Source organism: Natrix helvetica (assembly GCF_964273705.1).
Source record: "Natrix helvetica genome assembly, chromosome: 1".
Classification (NCBI taxonomy): domain Eukaryota; kingdom Metazoa; phylum Chordata; class Lepidosauria; order Squamata; family Natricidae; genus Natrix; species Natrix helvetica.
The window spans coordinates 7,855,996-7,876,391 of record NC_138548.1 but is presented as its reverse complement, the minus strand read 5'-3'; the positions used below and the strand labels follow the sequence as shown (position 1 = coordinate 7,876,391).

Genomic DNA, 20,396 nt, shown 5'->3' with positions numbered 1-20,396 from the left:
TAAAATGTATCTGCCAGGAGGTAAAAGCTATGGGTGTGCCAGGCCAGCTAATCGAAACAGGTGAGTCTTTAGTTTTTGTCGGAAGGAGCGGAAGTCGGTGGTGGTTCTAATGTCGGGGGGGAGGTCATTCCAGAGGGTTGGGCCCATCACAGAGAAGGCTCTACTCCTAGGCGCCGCCCGTTGGCATTGCCTGGTGGACGACACCAGGAGAAGTCCCTCCCTGTGAGAGCGGATTGGTCGCAGGGATGTGTGCGGCAGGATGCGATCCCGCAGATAGCTAGGTCCTGTGCCATGGAGCGCTTTAAAGATGGTAATCAACACCTTGAAACGCACCCGAAAAACCACAGGCAGCCAGTGCAGCTCGTGCAGGAGAGGTGTTACGTGGGAGTACCTAGTACTCCCCATGATGGCCCGCGCGGCTGCGTTCTGGACTAGCTGTAGTCTTCGGGCGTGTCCCAAGGGAAGCCCCATGTAGAGAGCTCCCCATGTAAGAGACTCTGTGCCAAGTGTTGCCTTGCCCTGTGTTTGGAAGCTAGTTATCTGGCAGCTCTCCAAGCGAGATAAGGTTCGTGTGGATAAATATTCCTCTGAAAGACTGTTTGCTAAGCCTTGCTGACTGTGAATGGAAGGAATTCACAGCCATGTAAATAAAAGAGTTTTGCTGGAACCAAGACTCCGCTTCATGCTTTTTAAGGAAGCCTGGGTCAGAACAATAACAACCGCAGTGATTCACTTAACAAACGTGGCAAGACAGGTCGTCATATGGGGCAAACCTCACTTAACAAATGTCCCCCTTTAGCCACGTAAATTTTGGGTGGCCGTAAGTCGGGAATGCCTGTATTCTATGCAAGCTTGCATGTTTAATCCAGAGCTGTGCTTTTCTACTGCTTGAAGGCGAATGGACGTCAACTCCCAGAATGCACTTCAACTCAGCATAGCTGGCTGGGGAATTCTGGGAGTTGAAGTCCACAGGTCTTCAGGTTGCTGAAGTTAAGGACACAGGATCTCCTCACTGATCCCTAACAGGACAAGGTTCCCTTTGACCTACTTCCAAAAGATCTCCAACATCTTGGTGTAGGCTTTACCTGTCAAGTTGCTCTACCTGTGTTTTCACCCTCTCCACCCCTGCACCGATCCCTCATTGGCCAAGCCAAGGTAACTCCTTGGCCTGGCTCGCCTACTCCTCGTAGGCTTAAAACCTCCCCTGTGTAAACGGGGACACACTTGTATCAGGAACCTGTCCATAAACCACCTGGAGAGACCATCCATCCTGTAACAAGATCCAGGTAATTTAATACGACGGAGTGTGTTGTTATGCTGGCTGGGTTGTTCCTGTGTGTTTGCAATGCTTTCAACAACTTTTAAGCTTTGAATTTGATTCAATAAGATAGATGCACCATATGTAGAAAAGGGAAGCTTGAAAGGGGCCTCTAGACCAAGATTGAAGATCTCCACATCTTACAGAGTTGAAAGGGATCTTGCAGGTCATCTAGTCCAACCCCTTGCCCAAGCAGGAGACCCTACACCATTTCTGACAGATGGCAGTTCAGTCGCTTCTTGAAAGCCTCCAGGGATGAAGCTCCCACAACTTCCAAAGGCAACTTCTGTTCCATGGGTTGATTGTTCCCACTGTCAAAAAATTTCTCCTTATTTCTAGGTTGAATCTCTCCTTGATCAGTTTCCATCCGTTATTCCTTTTCTGGCCTTCAGGTGCCTTGGAAAACAGGTTGACCTCCCCTCCTCTCTGTGACAGTCCCTCAAATATTGGAAGATGTTATCCTGTCTCCCCTGGTCCCTCTCTTCACTAGACTAGCCAGTTCCTGTAACTGTTCATAGTATGTTTTAGACCCGTAATCATCCTGGTTGCTCTTCTCTGCACTTTTTCTAGAGGCTCAACATCTTTTTTATAGTGTGGTGATCAAAACTGGATGCAGTACTCTAGGTATGGTCTTACTAAGGCTTTATAGAGTGGTATTAGTACCTCCCTTGATCTTGATTGTATCCCTCTGTTAATGCAATTTAGGAATGCATTGGCTTTTTTGGCTGCCTCCACACATGGCTGCCTCATATTACAATACAATACCAGAGTTGGAAGGGACCTTGGAGGTCTTCTAGTCCAACCCCCTGCTTAGGCAGGAAACCCTATACCGTTTCAGACAAATAGCTATCCAACATCTTCTTAAAGACTTCCAGTGCTGGGGCATTCACAACTTCTGGAGGCAACTTCTGTTCCACTGGTTAATTGTTCTCACTGTCAGGAAGTTTCTCCTCAGTTCTAAGTTGCTTCTCTCCTTGATTAGTTTCCACCCATTGCTTCTTGTTCTACCCTCAGGTGCCTTGGAGAATAGCTTGACTCCCTCTTCTTTGTGGCAACCCCTGAGATATTGGAACACTGCTATTATGTCTCCCCTAGTCCTTCTTTCTCTTAAGCTAAACATACCCAGTTCCTGCAACCGTTCTTCATATGTGGTATTATTAATACAATAGTAGAGTTGGAAGGGACCTTGGAGGTCTTCTAGTCCAACCCCCTGCTTAGGCAGGAAACCCTTTACCATTTCAGACAGATGGCTATCCAACATCTTCTTAAAGACTTCCAGTGTTGGGGCATTCACAACTTCTGGAGGCAACTTCTGTTCCACTGATTAATTGTTCTAACTGTCAGGAAGTTTCTCCTCAGTTCTAAGTTGCTTCTCTCCTTGATTAGTTTCCACCCATTGCTTCTTGTTCTGCCCTCAGGTGCCTTGGAGAATAGCTTGACTCCCTCTTCTTTGTGGCAACCCCTGAGATATTGGAAGACTGCTATCATGTCTCCCCTAGTCCTTCTTTCTCTTAAGCTAAACATACCCAGGTCCTCAACCTTTTTCTAAAGGTGTGCTAAAACTGTGTGCCCACCCCCACCTGCACATGTGCCAGCGACTCCTGCATGCAGGGGGGAATTTTTGCCCTCCGTAGGTTCCGGAGGCTTTCCTGAAGCCCGGGGAGGGTGAAAACAGCCTCCCCAGGCACTCCGGAAGGCTGAAAATCAGCTGAGGGCTGCCGAGGGCTGGCATTCTGACAAATTATGGCTCCACATGCCACAGGTTCTCCACCACAGTTCTAGGGTGTTAGGTATTCCTGCCAGCTTAGTATCATCTGCAAATTTGGTGGGTTCCCCTTCTATTCCCTCATCTAAGTCATCTTGGCTTCTACTAGGATGCTAGAATTATTGAACCCGAGAAGTGGGTTAAACGGCATTTTGAGTAAGGGAGCTTATGATGCTTGGACTCAGATCAAGGATTCCGTAGGAAAGTCTGTTTTTTCTCCTTTTTTAAATTTACAAAATCTACATTTTAAAGACTTCAGAAAGGTACCTCTTCGGCTTTGATCTCCTCCTTTCTTTAGAGCAAAGGTAAAGGTTCCCCTCGCACATATGTGCTAGTCGTTCCTGACTCTAGGGGGCACTGCTCATCTCTGTTTCAAAGCCGAAGAGCCAGCGCTGCCTGAAGACGTCTCCGTGGTCATGTGGCTGGCATGACTAAATGCTGAAGGTGTATGGAATGCTGTTACCTTCCCACCAAAGGTGGTTCCTCTTTTTCTACTTGCATTTTTTACATGCTTTCGAACTGCTAGATTGGCAGAAGCTGGGACAAGTAACGGGAGCTCACTCCATTATGCGGTGCTAGGGATTCAAACCGCCGACCTTTCTGATCGACAAGCTCAGCATCTTAGCTATTGAGCCACTGCGTCCCTATGTTCTTTAGAGTAGAGTTCTCCAAAGTGTCAACGTTGACCTCCAAAGGTGGATGGGATTACAGGCAGTCCTTGACTTACAACCCTTCGTTTAGTTACTGTTCAAAGCTACAACAGCACTGAAAAAAAAGTGATTTAAAAACAATGCTCAAACTTACAACTGTCATAGCATTTGATCCCAGGTCATGGGATCAAAATTTGGGCGCTTAGCAAGCGGCATGCATTCATGAGGGGTGCAGCATCCCGCGATCATTTGTGATCTTCCCAGCCCGCGTCCGACAAGCGAAGTCAATATGGGGGAAGTGAGAGTTGCTTAACGACTGCATGACTCACTTAACATTTGCTGTGATTCGCTTAACAGCATGGTGAAAAAGCTTGTAAAACCAGGCGCAATTCACTTAACATCCGCCTTGGTTAGTCATGGAAATTCTGGTCCCGGTGGTGTTATAAATCGAGAACTACAGGTATAGAAATACTGCATATTGATCAAAATTTGATATATTGATATATCAAAACTCTGTCTGTCTATCTCTCACACATCCGTCTATCGTCCGTCCGTCCATCTCTGTCTGTCTGTCTGTCTATATCTATCTATCTATCTATCTATCTATCTATCTATCTATCTATCTATCTATCTACCTACCTACCTACCTACCTACCTAGAATAGGTAGAATAGAATAGAATAGCTGGAAGGGACCTCAGAGGTCTTCTATATCTATCTATCTGTCTGTCTATATCTATCTGTCTATCTATCTATCTATCTATCTATCTATCTATCTATCTATCTATCTATCTATCTATCTACCTACCTACCTACCTACCTACCTAGAATAGAATAGAATAGAATAGAATAGCTGGAAGGGACCTCAGAGGTCTTCTAGTCCAGCCCCCTGCTCAAGCAGGAGAACCTATACAGATGACTGTCTAGACCAGCGATGGTGAACCTTTTTTGGCTCGCATGCCATAAGAGGGGGGGAGCGCAGTGGGGGTCGTGCACGGGCGTGCCACACCCATAATGCAACACGCGACACCCCTCCAGTGTGCATGCCTGCATGAGAAGCAGTCCCCCCCCCCCCATTTTTTGCATGCTTTTTTCGCTCTCCCCAGGCTCCAGAGGCTTTATAGGAGCCTGGGGTGGGTAAAAACAGCCTCCCCACCCCCCCACCTCCCCCACCCCACCGAGGCCCTCTGGAGGTTTCAGGGACCTTCAGGAGGCTTCCCTGAAGCCTCCGGAGGACTAAAACCGGCCCTACGAGCAAACTGAAAGTCTGTTACTGACCTTCCGGTTTGCTCATAGGGCCGTTTTTTTGCGCTCCAGAGGCTTCAAGGAAGCTCATGAAGCCTCCGGAGGGCCTGGGGAGGGGGGGCACTTTTTGCCCTCCCCAGGCTCCTATAAAGCCTCTGGAGCCCGGGGAGGGCGAAAAATGGCTTTAAAAAAGGCTGAACTCAGCTGGCCAGTGCGCACATTCGCCTCGCATGCCCTGACAAATGGCTCTCCGTGCCACAGGTTCGCCACCCCGGGTCTAGACTCTTCTTAAAAACATCCAGTGATGTAGTGCCCAGGATTTCTGGTGGCAAGCTGTTCCACTGGTTAATTGTCCTCACTGTTAGGATGTTTCTCCTTAATTCCAGGTTGCTTCTCTCCTTGATTAGTTTCCATCCATCGTTTCTTGACTTGCCTTCTGGTGCTTTGGAGAATAATTTGAACCCCCCTCTTCTTTGGGGCAACCCCTCAAATACTGAACTACTGTGTTCCCATTTCCCCTCTTCTTTTCTTCTTCTTCTCTTTCTTCTTCTTCTTTTCTCTAGACCGGCCCAACCCAAATCCTGCAGCCGTTCTTCATGTTTTTTGTCCCCAGACCTTTAGTCTTCTTAGTTGCTCTTCTTGGAACTTTTTCCAAAGCCTCAACATCTTTTTTTTTGTAACATGGTGATCAAAACTGAATGCAATTATTCCAGCTGTGGCCTTATTACGGTTTTATAATGCGGTACTAATACTTCACATGATCTTGACTCTCTGTCTCTGTTGCATGAGCTTTTTTGGCGGCTGCTGCACACGGCTGGCTCATATTCATGTGATCAACCACTAGGACTTCTCACAGGTCCTTCTCACAGGGACTGGTCTTAAGCCAGGTATTGCCTAATCTGTCCTTGTACCTTTCATTTTTCTTGCCTAAATATAAAACTTCGCTTTTCTCCACATTTAAATTCATTTTGTTGGGTAGGGCCCATTGCTCAAGTTTGTCAAGATCTTTTTTGGGTCCTATAATCTCTCTCTCTCTCTCCCTCTTTCACTCTCTCTCTTGTATCATCTATCATCCATTCTGTCTCTGTCTCTGTCTCTGTCTCTGTCTCTGTCTCTCTCTCTCTCTCTCTCTCTCTCTCTCTCTCTCTCGTATCATTCATGTCTCTCTCTCTGACTGTTTGTTTGTCTCTGTCTCTCTTTCTCATATATCATCATCCATGTCTCCCTCTCTCCTATCATCTATCATCCATGTCTGTCTGTCCCTCTCTCTCTCTTTCACTCTCTCTTGTATCATCTATCATCCATGTCTGTCTCTCTCTCTCTCTCTCTCTCTCGTATCATCCATGTCTGTCTCTCTGTCTGTCTGTCTGTTTGTCTCTGTCTCTCTGTCTCTCTTTCTCGTATATCATCTATCATCCATGTCTCTCTCTCTCCTATCATCTATCATCCATGTCTGTCTGTCTGTCTGTCTGTCTGTCTTTCTTTCTTTCACACTCTCTCTCTTGTATCATCTATCATAAACGTCTGTCTCTCTGTCTCTGTTTGTTTGTCTCTGTCTCTCTTTCTCACATATCATCTCTCTCTCGTATCATCCACGTCTGTCTCTCTGTCTGTCTGTTTGTCTCTCTCTCTTTCTCATATATCATCTAATCCATGTCTCTCTCTCTCCTATCATCTATCATCCATGTCTGTCTCTGTCTGTCTCTCTCGTATCATCCATGTCTGTCTCTCTCTCTGTCTGTCTGTTTGTCTCTGTCTCTCTTTCTCATATATCATCTATCATCCATGTCTTTCTCTCTCCTATCATCTATCATCCATGTCTGTCTGTCTGTCTGTCTGTCTGTCTGTCTGTCTGTCTATCTGTCTATCTATCTATCTATCTATCTATCTATCTATCTATCTATCTATCTATCTGTATCTGTATCTGTATCTGTATCTGTATCTGTATCTATATCTATATCTATATCTATATCTATATTTATCTGTCATAACCACCGAGGATTGATAGTATCCAAGGGATCAATGTTATTCTTGGTAGTGCTATTAGTTAAAGGATTGTTTAAAATAGTTTTCATGTAACAAATGTTTGGAGGGGTCAATACAAGTAGTCCTCGACTTAACAACACTTCATTTAGTGACCATTTAAAGTTAAAACAGCGCTGAAAAGTGACTTATGGCCGCTTTTCACCCTGAGGACCCTTGCAGCATTCCCGCTAGGTCATGTGATCAAAACCCAGACCCTTGGAAACGGAGTCAGGGGGTCACGTGATGCCCTTTTGCGACCTTCTGACAAGCAAAGTCAGTAGGGAGGCCAGGTTCTCTTCTACTAACCTAACAAGTACAATGATTCACTTAACAGGTTTGCCAAGGAAGGTTGTAAAACGGGGCAAAATTCACTTAACAACTGTCTCACTTAGCAACAGAAATGTTGGGCTCAGTTGTGGTCGTAAGTTGAGAACTATCTGTAAACCATCTGGAACGTTATGAGGGGATGGATGAGTCGAGGTATTTGGGGGGGGCCTGCCTCAGACTGTGGGCCGCCCAGGACGTATGCGCACCTGTGCATTTTCCATTTAGTTGTAGCATCCTTGCGCAGTGGAGAGAAATCAATTCAGGACGTAGCTGTCGACCGTAATTGAGCCCACAATTTCAGTCCTACGCCGGGACAATCCTAAAGCGGCAGTCGTTAAGTAAACACCACAGTCATAAAGTGAAACTATTGTTCCCTATTGGGCAATTTTCTTTCCAGGAACTGGAAGTAAACGCCGGTTTTGGGCAAAAGCACCCTAAACCATGGGGCACTGCAAGCAGGCGTAAGTGAGGTCAAAAATGCACTAAGGTCATTACCCAGGTGTGTGGGTGTGAATGTGTATGTGTATGGCCATTAGACCTTCAAATCTGAACTTTTTTACATATTACAGATAGTCCTCGACTTACGACCACAATTGAGCAAAAAATCGACGCTGCTAAACGTTAAGTGAGTTTTGCCCCGTTTTATGACTTTTCTTGCCACCGTTGTTAAGGGAATCACTACGGTTGTTAAGTTAGTCACACGGTTATTAAGTGAATCTGGGTTCCCCATCGACTTTGCTTGTGAGAAGGTCGCAAAATGGGATCACGGGACTCCGGGACCATCGAACGGTCATAAATATAAGTCCGTTGCCAAGAATTGGAAGGCTACATGCAAGGAATTTTAATTAAAATTAAATAAGAAGAAGTAGAAATATGAAGACTTATAACGTGAAGACTGTTTAAAATATAGTTTCAGTGGTGATGTGGAGTGTTTAATCTGATGGCTACTTTTGTCTGAAATGGTGTAGGGATTCCTCCTTCAGCAAGGGGGTTGGACTAGAAGACCTCCAAGGTCCCTTCCAACTCTGTTATTCTGTTACTGTCGAGCCACGGGTGCCATCAACGGTGATGAGGGTTTCGATGTACTGTACGCTGATACATTAGTTGGAGAACTCTAAATTAAATCACCAAGTCAGAATGAGATTTAATTTAAATAATGGAATAAAGGATTAAGATAAATGCCACTAAATTAAGAAGGGAAATCAAGTAAAAAGGATTTAAACACTGCGGCTTTTTTGATGTATCAATATAAACCCATAATATACTATAATCTATGTTAGGGCAGTGATGGCTAACCTTTTTGTTGCTGCGTGCCGAAAGCATGCGCACCCATACTGCAATGTGCAGGGGGGGGCATGCCCCCCACTCACATGTACGCATGAGCCCTTGCGTATGCCCCACCCCCCACGCATGCGGGGGCAAGCCCCTGTGCTCCCACCACCCCTGCGCATGTCCATGCAATGTCCCTGCATGTGACCTGACCCCATGCATGCATGCGCAACCCCCTCGCATGAGCACATGCCCCCCACATGGCCCCCCCACCCCCTGCACATGAGTGCATTTCTCCCACATGCTCCCTGTGCATGTACAGCAGAGGCCCCAAAACTGGCATGCGCATGCGCGGTGGAGCTGAGCAGGGGCCACAGCTTGCATGCCTGCAGAGAGGCCATAGGTTCACCGTCACAGTGTTAGGTCCTATGTTATATTATGTTTATGTTGAGACAGTATATATATTACAGAAGGGATATACGTATAACCCTCATTTTCTCCATCTTAGCCATTTGAAGATAGGAATAGCTAGGGAATTCTGGGATTGGAAGTCCATACATCTCAGTGGTGCGTTTCTGCCGGTTTGCACCGGCTCGGGAGAACCGGATGGTGAAATTTACCAATCCGGTGAGAGGGGGTGGACCCGGAAGTAACTTCCGGAACGTCTGCCCCCGCCCTGTCGCTTGCTCCACCCCCCGGCCCCTCCGCACTATCCTAGCCGAATTCGGTGTCAAGTCCCATACCTGGGAGTGGAGGTGGGGAACGGAGAAGCATGGAGAGGTCCAGCGTGTGATAGCTTTCTACTGGATTCCTCTCTGTCTTTTCTCCTCCGACCCCCCAAAGTTCTTTCCCCAGCGTGTGATAGCTTTCTACTGGATTCCTCTCTGACCTGCCTTCTCAGATCTCCCTAATTTCGGCCCTTAATCCTGCAATTGTCTATTTTTGGCAAGTTTTCCCCTCTCTTCCTCCCCCCACCCTTCATAGGAGTCCCCAAAAAGTTTGCCACATGGCTTGGGGGGGGGGTGTCATGTGACTGGGTGTGCATGAGTGGTGTCAGGTTGGCCACACCCACCCGGTCACATGACTGCCAAGCCACACCCACAAAATAGGCCACTCCCACAGAATAGGTTCTAAAACAATTTGAAACCCACCACTGATACATCTTAACTTTGCAAAAGGTGGAGCAACCGTGGAATATGTTAGCGAACAAGGTACGGTTAGTCCTTAACCACAATTGACTACCCCTGAGCCCAAAAGACAAACGGTATTACGGTTTGCTAGCATTTTTCACGTTTATTAAGACTCGGTTGACAAATGATGCAACGGGCTTTTCCAGAAAGTGACTCAGCTGACCAACAATACAGGACACAGCTGCAAACGTTTGCAACTGGGGTGTTGGGGTGTCTAATGCATTTAGACGACCAAGATCTTGGCTCCGGTCTAGCAAGATTTTCTTACCAAAGTCTACCTTTGGGACAGCACTGTGGCATAACATGGGATCTGTAAAGTTTCCTGCTTCTTCTTGGAAATACAGGAGTACGTACCACCATGGATTTGGGGAAAATATGGACCTTAAAAACCATAACAAAGATCGTTGGGTATTTCCTCCAACCCACATCACCTCTCAGCCAGCCTTGGAGACGTCTTCTTCTGAAGACATCTTCCCTTCTTCTCTCTCTCTTGGCTAAGATGACCATGGATGTGTTGTGCCCCGTCAGTGCCCAGCGGAGCTGGCAGCAGATTCGGAGAGTGAGGAGGTTGGGGAGGAAGATGGGCCAGTCCTGGAGTCTGGGAAAGGCTCTGATGAGGGCTCTGTGTCGGAGGCAGAGAGGGGGCCAGAGCCGTATGCCAGTTATCAGCTGCCTTCGGAGTCAGACATCAGTGGGGCAGAAGAACAGCTGGAGCCTGTTCCCAGTGTGCGCATGTGCAGAGTTGCCAGACGAAGGGAACAGCTAAAGAACGGGTCGACTTGGGAGTAAGGCCACAGGTGGATGATGAATGGCCCCTCCCAGATGAAATAAAAGAGGAGCGAAAGGGGAGTGGAGTTTGCAGGAGGCAATTAGTTCGCTTAATTGGTTCCTGACTCTCCGAGACTCCTTGCCAAGTTCTGCAGAGATCGGCCTGGCAGCTCTCCAAGCCAGAGAAGGTCTGTGACCGTAAATCCTCCCTTGAAAGATTTTGCTGGATGTGAAGGAGCAGAATTCACAGTCAATGAATAAAAGGGTTTTTTGTCAGGACCAGGAGTCTGCTTCATGCTCTTGGGAAGCCTCTGTTAGAACACAACCCATATCACTTCTCAGCCAGGCATGGATAAGTCTTCTTCTGAAGACATCATTCCTTCTTCTCTCTCTCTTGGCTAAGAGGACAGTGGAAGGAATGGTGCAAGAGAGGGTGTCACAAAGAAGACCAAGGGCAACCTTGCGTGCTGGTGTTGTGGTGTTGCCCAACGTGACGAAAATCGTGGGCGGACATTTGGAAAAACGGGTTCCTTCTCAACAAATTCCAGATTACTTGCCAGATGAGAACAACATCTTCTCTTTGGTTCTGGGTTCAAAGCATTCTTCTCACGCCCAAACAGTACACCTGGTCTGCAAATCCAGCTGAGTGGCGAGGCGGAAGCATTCTTGAGGTTGCTTACCCCCAGCACGTAGTCACTGAGGGTAGATTGCGCCTACACATGGAGGATTATAATTCAGTCAGGCTCGCCCTGCGTACTTCACATTTTCAGCGTGACCCATGATCTCTCCTGGACTTCTTCTTAGCTAACCAGGTGCCTTGGTGACACCCCTCAAAGACGCTGGAAGCCAGACCATGACCTTCCTGAGTTATTGATCTCCAACAATTAATCATCCAAGGTAGACTATCCCTAGGCATAGAAGTGCCACATCGCTAGCCCAGCGGTAGACTTTTCTAAGGAAATGTTGCTAGATCAGAGCCAAGGTCGTTGCAGTCCAGGAGGCCCAACGAATGCATTTGACACGCCAACACCCCCAGTTGCAAAAGTTTGCAGCTCTCCTGTATTGTTGGTCTCTCGCGTCCTGGACTTGATAGCAACTTCATTACTAAGAAAATATTCTACCTGGCTGCAGTTGAAGATGAGGGGGGGAAAGACTTTCTCATGGGAGAACGTTCCCATGGACTGGCTCCAACTTTGATTCATTCTCTGGGATGAAAATCGATTGGATGGTTGCTGCATTGGGACATGGAGCAGAAACAATTGGTCAACAGGTCACGTTGTCCCTCCTCCCTCCCTCCCTCCCTCCCTCCCCGCAGTCAATGTCAGGGTCTTGAACAGGCAATAACATGCATTGAATGTTTGAGTGTGTAATCTTTTTGAGTGATTACGTGCGATCTTGGGGGTTTCATCCCTGGAGGTTTTTAAGAAGATCCTTGTCCCAAAGATGCTTTTTTTTCAGGAGGCAACTGGACTTTCTTGTTTTTTATTTGAAGAGGTTTCGCTTCTCATCCAAGAAGCTTCTTAGCTCTGACTGGATGGTGGAGAACGGAAGGATTTATATTCCTTGCAGACAGCTGGTCATTTGCATCCTTTGAGAGGGTCGTTGAGGCCACCTGGAAGTTTCTCTGTGTCCCCAGGGTCACCTGAGTGGTGCAAATGGGTGGGGAGCCTTCTTGGAACTGCTGAAAGGACTGTGTTGTAGACTGGAGATAGATGATGTGGTATCCCTCCTTCTCTGTTGAGAGGGGGCTGTTCAATGTTGACAGGTGGCCTCAATGACTTGTTAAAAGAATGCAAATGGCCAGTGGTCTGCAAAGGAGCGTAACTCCTTCCATTCCTCATCATTCAGTCAGAATTGAAGCTCTTGGATGAGAAGCGAAACGTCTTCAAAGAAAAACAAAGAAAGTCCAGTTGCCTTCTCATCCAAGAAGCTTCTTCAGCACTGACTGGATGGTGGGGAACGGAAGGATTTGTCCTCCTTGCAGACAGCCGGTTGTTTGCATTCTTTTTAGAGAGTCCTTGAGGCCACTTGGAGGTTTGTCTGTATCCTCAGGGCCACCTGAGTGATGAAAATGGGTGTGGATCTGTGATGGGGAACCTGTGGCACATGTGCCAAAGGTGGCACATAGAGTCCTCACTGTGAGCATGAGAGTTGTCGCCCTAGCTCAGCTCGACTGAGCGTGCACAGCAGAGACCCGAAAATCAGATGGCTGTCGGGAGGTGCACTTGCATGCACTGTGGAGCTGGGTGGGGGGAATCCGCAGATGTGTGGTGCCCCCACCCTGGCCCATTTTTGGTCCAAGGAGGCTGCAGAGAGTCCTACTAGGCCCAAAACAGAGTGCAGGGGAGGGTGTTGTGCATGCATGCACGAGGGAGTGCACAGGGGTCACACATGCACATACGGGGTGTGTGTCACGCGCACATTGCACTATGGGCGCAGGTACAACGTGGGAGCTTGTCGCTTTTGGCATGTGACAACAAAAAGGTTAGCCATTACTAGTGTGGAGTCTTCTTGGAACTGTTGAAAGGACTGTTGTGGTAGACTGGAGATAGATGTCACCTCTCTCCCCACTCTGTTGATGGTTCTCCAAGTGGCCTCAACGACCCTCTCAAAGGATGCAAATGACCAGCTTTGTCTGCAAGGAGAATAAATCCTTCCATGTCTCCACCATCCAATCAGAGCTGAAGAAGCTTCTTGGAGGAGAAGCGAAACGTCTTCCAAGAAAAAACAGAAAGCCCAGTTGCATCTTGGGAAAAAAAAGCACCTTGGGGTATTGGGTCTCCTGCTGGAGCAGAGGGTTGGACTAGAAGACCTCCCAGGTCCCTTCCAGCTCTATATTTTTATTGGTTTTTACAAATGTTTTAAGGAAAAGGGTAAATAGGTATAGAAAATTTTGATAGCTACATCCTGCGGGAGGTAGAAATCCCCTCAAATCTCACAACTTTTACAAAAAAGAAGAACAAAAAACATCACAATTTGAATAAACATTGGCAGCTTTTGATTTTACATTCAATCATCAATATATTCAATCATCTTTTGTATCACTTCCAAAATTACATTATAACAACAATTGCAATAATGTTTCAACTCATTTTTGTGACCTGAGTCTTCTGAATGTTGCATCCTCCCCCCTGTCTGCTGGCAGAGCCACGTGGCCCCTCCCTCTTTCATATCTTGTGTACTGTCCCCTGTTTCATCTAGGAGGGCACTATGTTTTTTTTAATGAAGGCCTCCGCCTCCACAACTGTGTTGATTCTAATTCTATTGCCCTCCCAGAAAATCAGCATTCCTTCTGGCAATAACCACCTGAACCAGATTCCTTTATTATATAATTTCTTTGCTAAAGAGGAATATTTCTTCCTCTTATCTCTTACTTTCTTTGGAATCTGTTTAAGAATGGCTATTTCTTTGTCTTTATATTTTAGTGGTCCCACCCTTTGAGCTCCTAAGACCTCATCTCTTGTAGTCTTTCTAAGATATTTAACATGTATTTCCCTTGGCACGTTGTGTGTTCTAGCGTATGCTGAATTAATCCTATAAATCAGATCAATATCCCACCATAGCTTTTGTTTATCTCTTTTAATATATACTGCTAAGATTGTCCTTCCAGTTCTATTTTGATTGAATCTGCACACAACCCAATGCTGACTGTGTTGGTGAAAGGCACACTGCGGCTGTTAGTTGGGTTGGGCTCCTACAGATTGCAATCCTTACTCTGCCTTCTCAACCTGTGGTATCTGAAGATCAAGTCTTCTGGGCTGGGCATCATCGCCTCTTTGGAAATCTGGAATGGATTGAGAGCTGGTCTGATCTATTCCCGTGCATGTCCACACCTTCCCACATGCTTGAGGATTATCCCCGGTCACATCCTGAAGCAGTTCATCAGCCGTTGGTGTCCTACAAACCTAAAACATATGAAGGACAATTGCGGGAATTGGGTATATCTAGTCTAATGAAGAGAAGTTGGGGTGACATGATAGCAGCAGTCCAGTATTTGAGGGGCTGCCACAAAGAAGAAGGGGTCAAATTATTCTCCAGAGCACAAGAAGGCTTTTGGTTTTATAGATTTTTCTGAAAACATGCCCCACTAGCTCTGAATTTCAGCGAACCATGGTTTACAGCAGGGGTGTCTAAACTTTTTGCAAGGAGGGCCAGATTTGGTGAGGTGAAAATGTGTGGGGCCGATCATTCAGCCTGACATTCTTTGAACCCTTAACATTAAATGCGAATTAACTACCGTATTTTTCGGAGTATAAGACGCACCAAGATTTTGAAGAGGCAAATTAAAAAAAAAGTTTTTGCACTCTCCCACGAAAATGGGCCTTTTTTTAAAAGGGCATGAATAGCCTTTAAGAGGCTTCTAGAGTGCTCCTGGGGGCTAGGGGGGGGCAAAGTTGAGCAAAAAATGGCCCGTTTTTTGCTCATTTATGCCCTCCACAGCCCCAGGAGCACTCTGAAAGCCTCCTAAAGGCTATGCACAGCCATTTTGGTGAAGGAGGCAGAGTTTTGGGAGGCAGAAAATGCTGTATTCAGTGTATAAGATGCACCCAGATTTTTAGCCTCTTTTTTGAGGGGAAAAAGATGTATCTTTATACTTCGAAAAATACGGTATTTTATGAAAGACTAAACAAATAACTCCAGTGGGGAGAAGAGGCTGGGGGCCGCTTGAAATTTGAAAAAGGGCCACATTTGGCCCCCGGGCCGCACTTTGGACATGCCTGGTTTACAGCATGCACAAACCTAGTGAAATATTTCTGTCGAGTGTTTTATGCCAGCCAATCCACTTTGCCCCTTTGGGGGAAGATGCCATTCCATCTACTCATTTGTTTCCTGCCCACTGTCCAGTTTCCTTTCCTTTTTTAAATTATATTGTTGTGAACCATGCATAATACATTTAGATTATTTCAGCACAGTGGTATTTGTACAATATTGAGTGATGCTGATTAACCTTTTCATGTTTAGATAATCGAGAGTCATTGCAGATTTTTTTAAAAAACATTTTACTAGCACTAATTGGGATGTAAAATGTCAGGGTTAATGAACATAAGATTATTTAGCTTTTTCATCCAGAGCTAAATATAACATTTAGGGGAAAAAATGCTGCAAGTTCTTTGTTAAACAGTAAAGATTTTTCTCTTAAATTTAGTATTAAAGTCTCTAACGTATTGTTGTAGGACGCGGTGGCTCAGTGGCCAAGACCTGTCAATCAGAAAGGTCAGCAGTTCAGCGGTTTGAATCCCTAGTGCCACAAGACGGAGTGAGCTCCCATTACTTGTCCTGGCTTCAGCCAACCTAGCAGTTCGAAAGCACATTAAAAACTGCAAGTAGAAAAATAAGAACCACCTTTGGTGGGAAGGCAACAGCGTTCCGTGCAACTTCGGCGTTTAGTCATGCCAGCCACATGACCACAGAGACATCTTTGGACAGAGCTGGCTCTTCGGCTTTGAAATGGAGATGAGCACTGCCCCCTAGAGTCGGGAACGACTAGCACATATGTGCGAGGGGAACCTTTACCTCTCCTTTAAATATAACATTTAGGAAAAAATTACCGCAGACTGTCTCAATCTTTGTTGTACAGTAAAGATTTCTTAAATTTAGTATGAATGCCTCCAACGTATTGTTACTTAATATTATTAAAATATTATTAAATTACTAAACAGAATATGGCAATCTTATATTAAAGTCTTCTGGGATTTTAGAATCCAAATAGACTCGCATCTGCTAGGTAACACTCCAAACGTAAGAACTGTTGATAAGAAAGATGGAAAAAATCCAGATAGCGGATGTAGCAATAACTGAAAACAGCAGAAGAGAAGAGAAAGAACTGGAGAAGATCACAAAATAAAAGACCTGCAAATAGAAATAGAGACTGTAGAAAAAAGAAATCAAAGATAGGACTAATAATCATAGGCGCCTTGTGTGCGATCCCAAAACATCTGGAGCATCAAATAAAAATCATCGGCATTGGCAAATTCCCATCAGTCAATTGCAGAAGGCAGCTTGACTCAGAACAGCTGACATTCTGCGATGATATCTTTAACTTGCTCCAACGTCCACATCTGTCTATTCCCTGGTACCTGAGGAGGACTCTGGAGGTGGACAAAGATGTCAAATCGAAACATTGGGCTGACTGTGCCACCAACCCTATTAATGCCACAAAGAAGAGGGAGTCAAACTATTCTCCAGGGCACCTGAGGGTAGAACAAGAAGCAATGGGTGGAAACTAATCAAGGAGAGAAGCAACTTAGAACTAAGGAGTAATTTCCTGGCAGTTAGAACAATTAATCAGTGGAACAGAAGTTGCCTTCAGAAGTTGTGAATGCCCCAACATAGGAAGTCTTTAAGAAGATGTTGGATAGGCATTTGTCTGAAACGGTATAGGGTTTCCTGCCTAGGCAGGGGGTTGGACTAGAAGACCTCCAAGGTCCCTTCCAACTCTGCTATTGTATTGTAATTTACTTTCTTATGCCATATCGACGGATGGATGCATGCATTCATGCATGTATGGACAAAGGGAGGGAGGGAAGGAAGGGTAGATAGATTGATGGATTGATGGACAGAAGGAAGGAGGGAGGGAAGGAACAAGGGAGGGAGAGAAGAATGGAAAGACAAATGGAGGAAGGGAGGGAGGGAAGGATGATGGATCAATTGGTTGATGGATCAATCAGATAGGTATTGTAAGTGGATGGATTGGTGGATGCATGAATGCATAGGTGCATGGTCAGAGGGAAGGAAGGAAACAATAGCAATAGCATTTAGACTTATATACCGCTTCATAGTGCTTTACAGCCCTCTCTAAGCGGTTTACAAAGTCAGCCTCTTGCCCCCAACAATCTGAGTCCTCATTTTACCCACCTTGGAAGGATGGAAGGCTGAGTCAACCTTGAGCCTGGTGGGATTTGAACTGCCAAATTTCATGCAATCGGCAGTCAGCAGAAGTAGCCTGCAGTACTGCACTCTAACCACTGTGCCACCGTGGCTAAGGAAGGAAGGAAGGAAGGAAGGAAGGAAGGAAGGAAGGAAGGAAGGAAGGAAAGAAGGAAGGACAGAGGGAAGAATGGGGCGAGGGAGAGAAGGATGGAAGGACTGATGGAGGAAGGAAAGGAGGGAATGATGGAGGGAGGGAGGAAGAAAAGGATGGAAGGAGGGAGGGAAGAATGATGGATCAATGGGTTGATGGATCGATAAGATTGGTACTATAAGTGGATAAATAGATGGATGGATGGATGGATGGATGGATGGATGGAAGGAAGGAAAGAAGGACAGAGGGAAGAATGGGGCGAGGGAGAGAAGGATGGAAGGACTGATGGAGGAAGGAAAGGAGGGAACGATGGAGGGAGGGAGGGAGAAAAGGAGGGAAGGAAGGATGATGGATCAATGGGTTGATGGATCGATAAGATTGGTACTATAAGTGGATAAATAGATAGATGGATGGATGGATGGAAGGAAGGAAGGTAGGATGGATGGATGGATGGAAGGGAGGGAGGAAGGATAAATGGATGAAAGGAAGGAAGGACGGATGGATGAAGGGTTGGATGCATAGTTGCATGAAAGGAAGGAGGAAGAAAGATGATGGATCAATGGATCAGTGGATAGATAAGACAGTTAAGGACTATAAGTGGATAGATAGATAGATAGATAGATAGATAGATAGATAGATAGATAGATAGATGGGTGGGTGGGTGGGTGGGTGGGTGGGTGGGTGGGTGGGTGGGTGGGTGGATGGATGGGAGGATGGATGGATGGATGGATGGAAGGATAGATGGATGGATGGATGGATGGATGGATGAAAGGAAGGAAGGATGGATGGATGGATGAAGGGATGGATGCATAGTTGCATGAAACGAAGGAGGAAGAAAGATGATGGATCAATGGATTGGTGGATAGATAAGACAGTTAAGGACTGTACGTGGATGGATGGATGGATGGATGGATGGATGGATGGATGGATGGATGGATTGGTGGTAAACTATGGATTGTGTTCTCTTGCAGTTCAACCAGAGTTCCTCATGGCGACTGAGGGGGAGAACCAGAATGCTACCAAGACTGAGGTTAGTTTCCGAACTCTTCTTTCAGAAAATGATGGTTTCCAGGAATACGGTTGCATTTGCGGAGTCCACTGGTGGCTCGGTGCACGTTTATAGACTCCAGCTACTCCTCCTCCTACTTGGTGACTCCGGCTAGGTTGGAAGCATTCTTTGTCATCATGATCCTTGTTTTCTAGCAGAGGAGGATGGGATCAGGAATCCCAAGCTATTCACAAGAGACTATGTTTGGCAGAACTCGCAAAGAAACTCAATACAGGTAGTCCTCGATTTACGACTACAGTAGGAACCCAGAGAACAGTTTCAATTCAGAGCAGCAGACTAGTTCAGAGCTCAGCACAGACTCAGAGCTTTAGTACAGAACTAAGCCACACCCAGGCTCCTAGCTGTCTCCAGCAAATACTGTTTCAGTTTCCAAACAGCCCCCATTGGCTGGCCTGTTGCCATGCCTATTCCAGTCTATGAATATTCATACTCTGACAATTGCCAAGTAAGTCATACCCAGTTTTATCCATAATTTATTTAGGTTATCCCTCTACAGGTAGTCCTGGACTTATGGCAGTTCATTTAGGGACCGTGCGAAGTTACAGCAGCACTAAAAACAGGGACATAATAGCTTTTCACACTTACGACGGTTGCAGTATCCCCATGGTCATATAATCAAAATTCAGATGCTGGGCAACTGACTCGTATTTATGACAGTTGCAGGGTCTGGGGACCCGTGATCTTCTTTTGCGACCTTCTGATTAAAAAAACCGTGGGGGGACCCGATTCACTTAACAACCGTGTCACTAACTGAACAACTGCAGGGATTCACTGAACAATGGTGGCAAGGAAGTTGGTAAAATGAGGCCTCGCTTAACAACAGACATTTTGGGCTGGATCATGGCCATAAGTTGAGGACTATATGTTAAGGTTAGTTGGATATCTCATCAATAAATGTCTCAAATGTTGCCCCTTCCACTTATGCTCAGAAGAAAAAAATAAGCTATTTATTTTAAATCATCATCTTTTAATGACCCGATAATCTCAGGATGGCATGCGGAGCCATTTCTGAGGGCACGTAAGGTGTTGCCCTGTTAGCTGCATTTTTGGCCTTGATTTTCAGCTGTTTTTCGCCTTCCGGAGGGCGAAAAACGGCCCAACGTGCAAACCGGAAGTCCTTTTCTGAACTTCCAGTTTGCATGTTAGGCCGTTTTTCACCCTCCCCAGGCTCCTAGAAAGCCTCTGGATCCTGGGGAGGGCAAAAAATGGACCTACCGGGCCCACCGGAAGTTGGAAAACAGGCCTTTTCTGGTTCTGGAGGGCCTCTTGGGGGCAGGGGGGGCGTTTTCGCCCTCCCCAGGTTCCAAGAAAGCCTTGCGCCCATGCACGGAGCAGCGGGGGGTGTTTGTCGCGCATGCATGCACAGGAGACACAGTGCGGGGGGGAGCATTAAATTATGGGGGTGGGCACCTGAGGCAAAAAAGGATCACCGTCACTGCCATTATCCCTTGCTGGATGGAGACGGGGCAACTGAATGAAGCTGAGTATTTACTGGCCGGATGCCCATCCTGTCGCCAATGCGGAGTTATATTCAGCAGATATATTCTTGTCGTACTCAGAGAGAGAAATATTCCTACCTCTACCTGGGATCGAACTCACAGCCTCCTGTTGGAGAGGCGAGAGCTCCACCTCTAGGCCACCGCACCACTCAAGCAATTTATTTTAAAGGCACTTTTAAAACGTAAAAAATTACGAGCGGAATTTCACAATGGAAGGTTAATGCTTCACCTAAAGTTAAGCAAATAATAATG

At 46.2% G+C, this 20,396-nt stretch overlaps 1 protein-coding gene across 1 annotated transcript in view; it reads left to right on the top strand.

The window, feature by feature from the left end:
- Positions 1-1,221: 1,221 nt before the first annotated feature.
- LOC309386251 (perilipin-3-like) overlaps positions 1,222-20,396 on the top strand; it is a 33,686-nt gene continuing 14,511 nt past the window's right edge. Inside the window, exons 1-2 of the mRNA XM_081941403.1 lie at positions 1,222-1,286; positions 18,548-18,606. Coding sequence (XP_081797529.1) covers positions 18,565-18,606 — 42 coding nt within the window. The 5' untranslated portion in view covers positions 1,222-1,286; positions 18,548-18,564. The remainder of the gene's footprint in view (positions 1,287-18,547; positions 18,607-20,396) is intronic.